This window comes from Aplysia californica, unplaced genomic scaffold, assembly GCF_000002075.1.
Source record: "Aplysia californica isolate F4 #8 unplaced genomic scaffold, AplCal3.0 scaffold01063, whole genome shotgun sequence".
Lineage (NCBI taxonomy): Eukaryota > Metazoa > Mollusca > Gastropoda > Aplysiida > Aplysiidae > Aplysia > Aplysia californica.
In genome coordinates this window covers 127517-130577 of record NW_004798333.1, presented here as the reverse complement: position 1 = coordinate 130577, position 3061 = coordinate 127517, and the positions used below count along the sequence as shown (strand labels likewise).

Sequence of the window (3061 nt, the reverse complement as noted above, 5' to 3'; positions counted from 1 at the left end):
AATTTTGTTTGTGTGTGTGTGTGTGTGTGTGTGTGTGTGTGTGTGTGTGTGTGTGTGTGTGTGTGTGTGTGTGTTTGTGCGGTTACGCGTGATAGTAAAAAGGTGGCATGGCAGCGGACCAAACATAGTGACCTCTCCGGCTAGATGTGGTGCCCTCTAGTGGACGTGGTGGTCAGTGGACGTGGTGGACGTGGTGGTCAGTGGACGTGGTGGTCACGCCTTCTGGTTCTCCACCTGCTGGAAGACTCCGACTAGAGCGGTCAGCAGCCTCGTCCAGGCCTGCGTCACTTCCGGGGACAGCTGGTCCTGCTTGAGCACGTGACAGAAGTATCCCTCAGTTATGGCGGACAGATGCTGGCGATACAAGGGGTCAATCGGTCAGTTGTTTTCTTTGGGTGAGTGTTTTAAGGCAAGATTGAAGGAAAACAATAATAATAAAAATATACTGACGGTCATAAAAAACGCACCACTTACAAAACAATTCAAATAATAGAGATGTGTTTGTTTCTTAAAACAGATTGTATAGCATTGCATTCTATGGTCATTGTGTGAACATTCACAGCTGAAATGACAAAAGGTCAAATGACACCTCGAACACAAAAACACGAAGTAACAAAAGTCATTTGTCAAGTATCAGAGCGGTAAATTGAGTGTTTACCACTTGCTTTAGTATCGTGTATGTCCTCCATTGTCCTGAATACAATGTACAGGATTGGATTTTCATGGAATAGACAAGAGTCTGAAAGAACACCTGTGGAATCTGTACCCACTCATTTGTCAAAGAACACCTGTGGAATCTGTAGCCCTTCATTTGTCAAAGAACACCTGTGGAATCTGTACCCACTCATTTGTCAAAGAACACCTGTGGAATCTGTAGCCCTTCATTTGTCAAAGAACACCTCAGCTCTTAGAGACTGTGTAGAGGTCTTCCACGGGAAAAACAGCGGCCAAGCTCGTCCCACACCTGCTCAGTTGGTGCCATGTCAGGAGACAGTGATGGCCAAGGCAGGACATCAATGTTGTTTGCCTGCAGAAAAGCAGTGGTGGCTCGAGCGGTGTGGGGGAGGGCGTTGTCGTGTTGGAAAAACTGCAGCTCTGGGTGTTGACCAAATAACGGCACGACGTGGTTTTTTTAAACCTGTTGGTACGTGGTCACAGGCTGGTCGAAGAAGTACAGTGGTGTGCGATAATCGTGGCTGAACGCTCCCCATACCATGACGCTGCCTCCTCCCCACCTATCGACGTCCAGCATGCAACAGTTGGCGTAGCGCTCGCCGGGGCGTCTCCAGACCCTTCTTCTCCCGTCAGCATGCGAGAGGGCAAACCGACTCTCGTCAACTGTAAATGTTGCCTGGCCTATTGCAAACGTTGTTGACGGTGCCTCTGTGTCAGGACAGGACCAACGTACGAGCGTCTGGCCGCAAGTCCTGCTTCCCATAAACAGCGTCTCACGGCCCATTCGGATACTGGTCCACGCCGACCAACCACTTGACGACCTGTTTCCGGTGCTGGCAGGAAACGGTCACGAAGGTGACGTTGGCAAATGTAACGGTCCTGCGCTGGTGTTGTAACTCGTGGTTGGCCGCTCCGTCGCCGATCTGCTGTAGATCCAGTAGCTGGATTTTGTTGAGACAACCGGATAACAGTCGAGTGGCTACAGTTCATGCGCCTGGCAACTTGATGTGCTGCCATTACGGCTTGGGGCATTTCCAATTGCCTTTTCACGTTCTTTCATGGAAAGTTGCGGCATTATTTACGCAGAAAATGTCAGTTTTAGTTATGGGCGAATATAATCTCTCCCTAACAGCCGAAAAATCTGTCTCGCTAAACAAATTATAGGTTTGAGGTCGACACATCGGATGTTTGCATGTTGCACGTGCGCATTGACAGGTTTGAACTGGGAACTTCAAATTCTGTGCGATCGGTAACCTCTGTTACCCGTGAACATTTGTTAACCTCAATTGATGTCACTGGATAGATTTTAGTCCAAAATGTGCTCAATCCAAAATGGTGCGTTTTTAATGACCCTCAATATAAAAATAAATAGCTAGAAACACTGAATAAAAACATTCGTTCTCTATAAATAGAAAAAGATTACCGTTTTCTCTGCCTCGATCAGACAAAGAAAGACACACACACACACACACACACACACACACACACACACACACACACACACACGCACACGCACACACTCACAGTGGCGTCGGTGGTCTAGTAGTTAAGCTACCGGACTTGTAATCGTGAAGTTGCAGGTTCGGGGTTCGAGCCTCAGCTCGGTCTGACATTGTGTCCTTGGGAAAGGCCAACATTTACACGAACTTCCCACTTGGCTCGTCCTATCGGAGACGGACGTTAAACTAGGAGGTACCGCCCCTTAAATAACCTAATAGTGTTGATAGGGGCGTAAAACCCATACCATTTCACCATTTTACACACACAGACCAAGCCAACTGTGATGCCTCACAATAAGTTAGATACACACGGATAGTCTAGCACAACAATCGTACTCAGAAAACAGCCACCGACCATGTGGGATGTTTATGACACTACTGAATCAGAACTTTAATTGCTCACCCTGAAGAGTACCAAATTAATACCTTCAAACAAGGAGACATAACTACCGCAATTAACGGTAGTGAACCAAACACAGTTATTGCTCATTTAACATAGATTACAGGGATATATTACACAAACCTTGATCTCAGCTGTCTTGACGTTGACCTTGTAGTGATCCTCTGCTAACTTCACCAACATGGGCACCAGTTTGTCTGTGTTCTCCAGCTGACCAATCATGGCGTTGAGCTGAGCCATGACGAGCGAGCAGTGGCGGGCAAACACATTGCTCTCACCCAGTTCTTTCAGGCTTAGATCTTTAAGAGCTCGGAACAGATCCTGGGTTTCCGGAAAGGTTTTAAACAAGCTGGAGACGACAAGAAACACGTAGTAATAAAGGATATGCTTGTTCGTGTATCTGTCGCCATCTATACTAATTGGTCTGTTCATGTATATATTCATTCATAGTATATTCAAAATATCTATCTATCTATCTATCTATCTA

General features: G+C 46.6%; 1 protein-coding gene across 1 annotated transcript in view; it reads right to left on the bottom strand.

Moving 5' to 3' along the window:
* Nucleotides 1-17: 17 nt before the first annotated feature.
* Nucleotides 18-3061, bottom strand: part of LOC101863554 — a 7860-nt gene continuing 4816 nt past the window's right edge. The window contains exons 3-4 of the mRNA XM_005111471.3: nucleotides 2698-2923; nucleotides 18-354 (exon numbers count right to left, since the gene is read on the bottom strand). Of these exons, the coding sequence (XP_005111528.3) occupies nucleotides 214-354; nucleotides 2698-2923 (367 nt within the window). The 3' untranslated portion in view covers nucleotides 18-213. The remainder of the gene's footprint in view (nucleotides 355-2697; nucleotides 2924-3061) is intronic.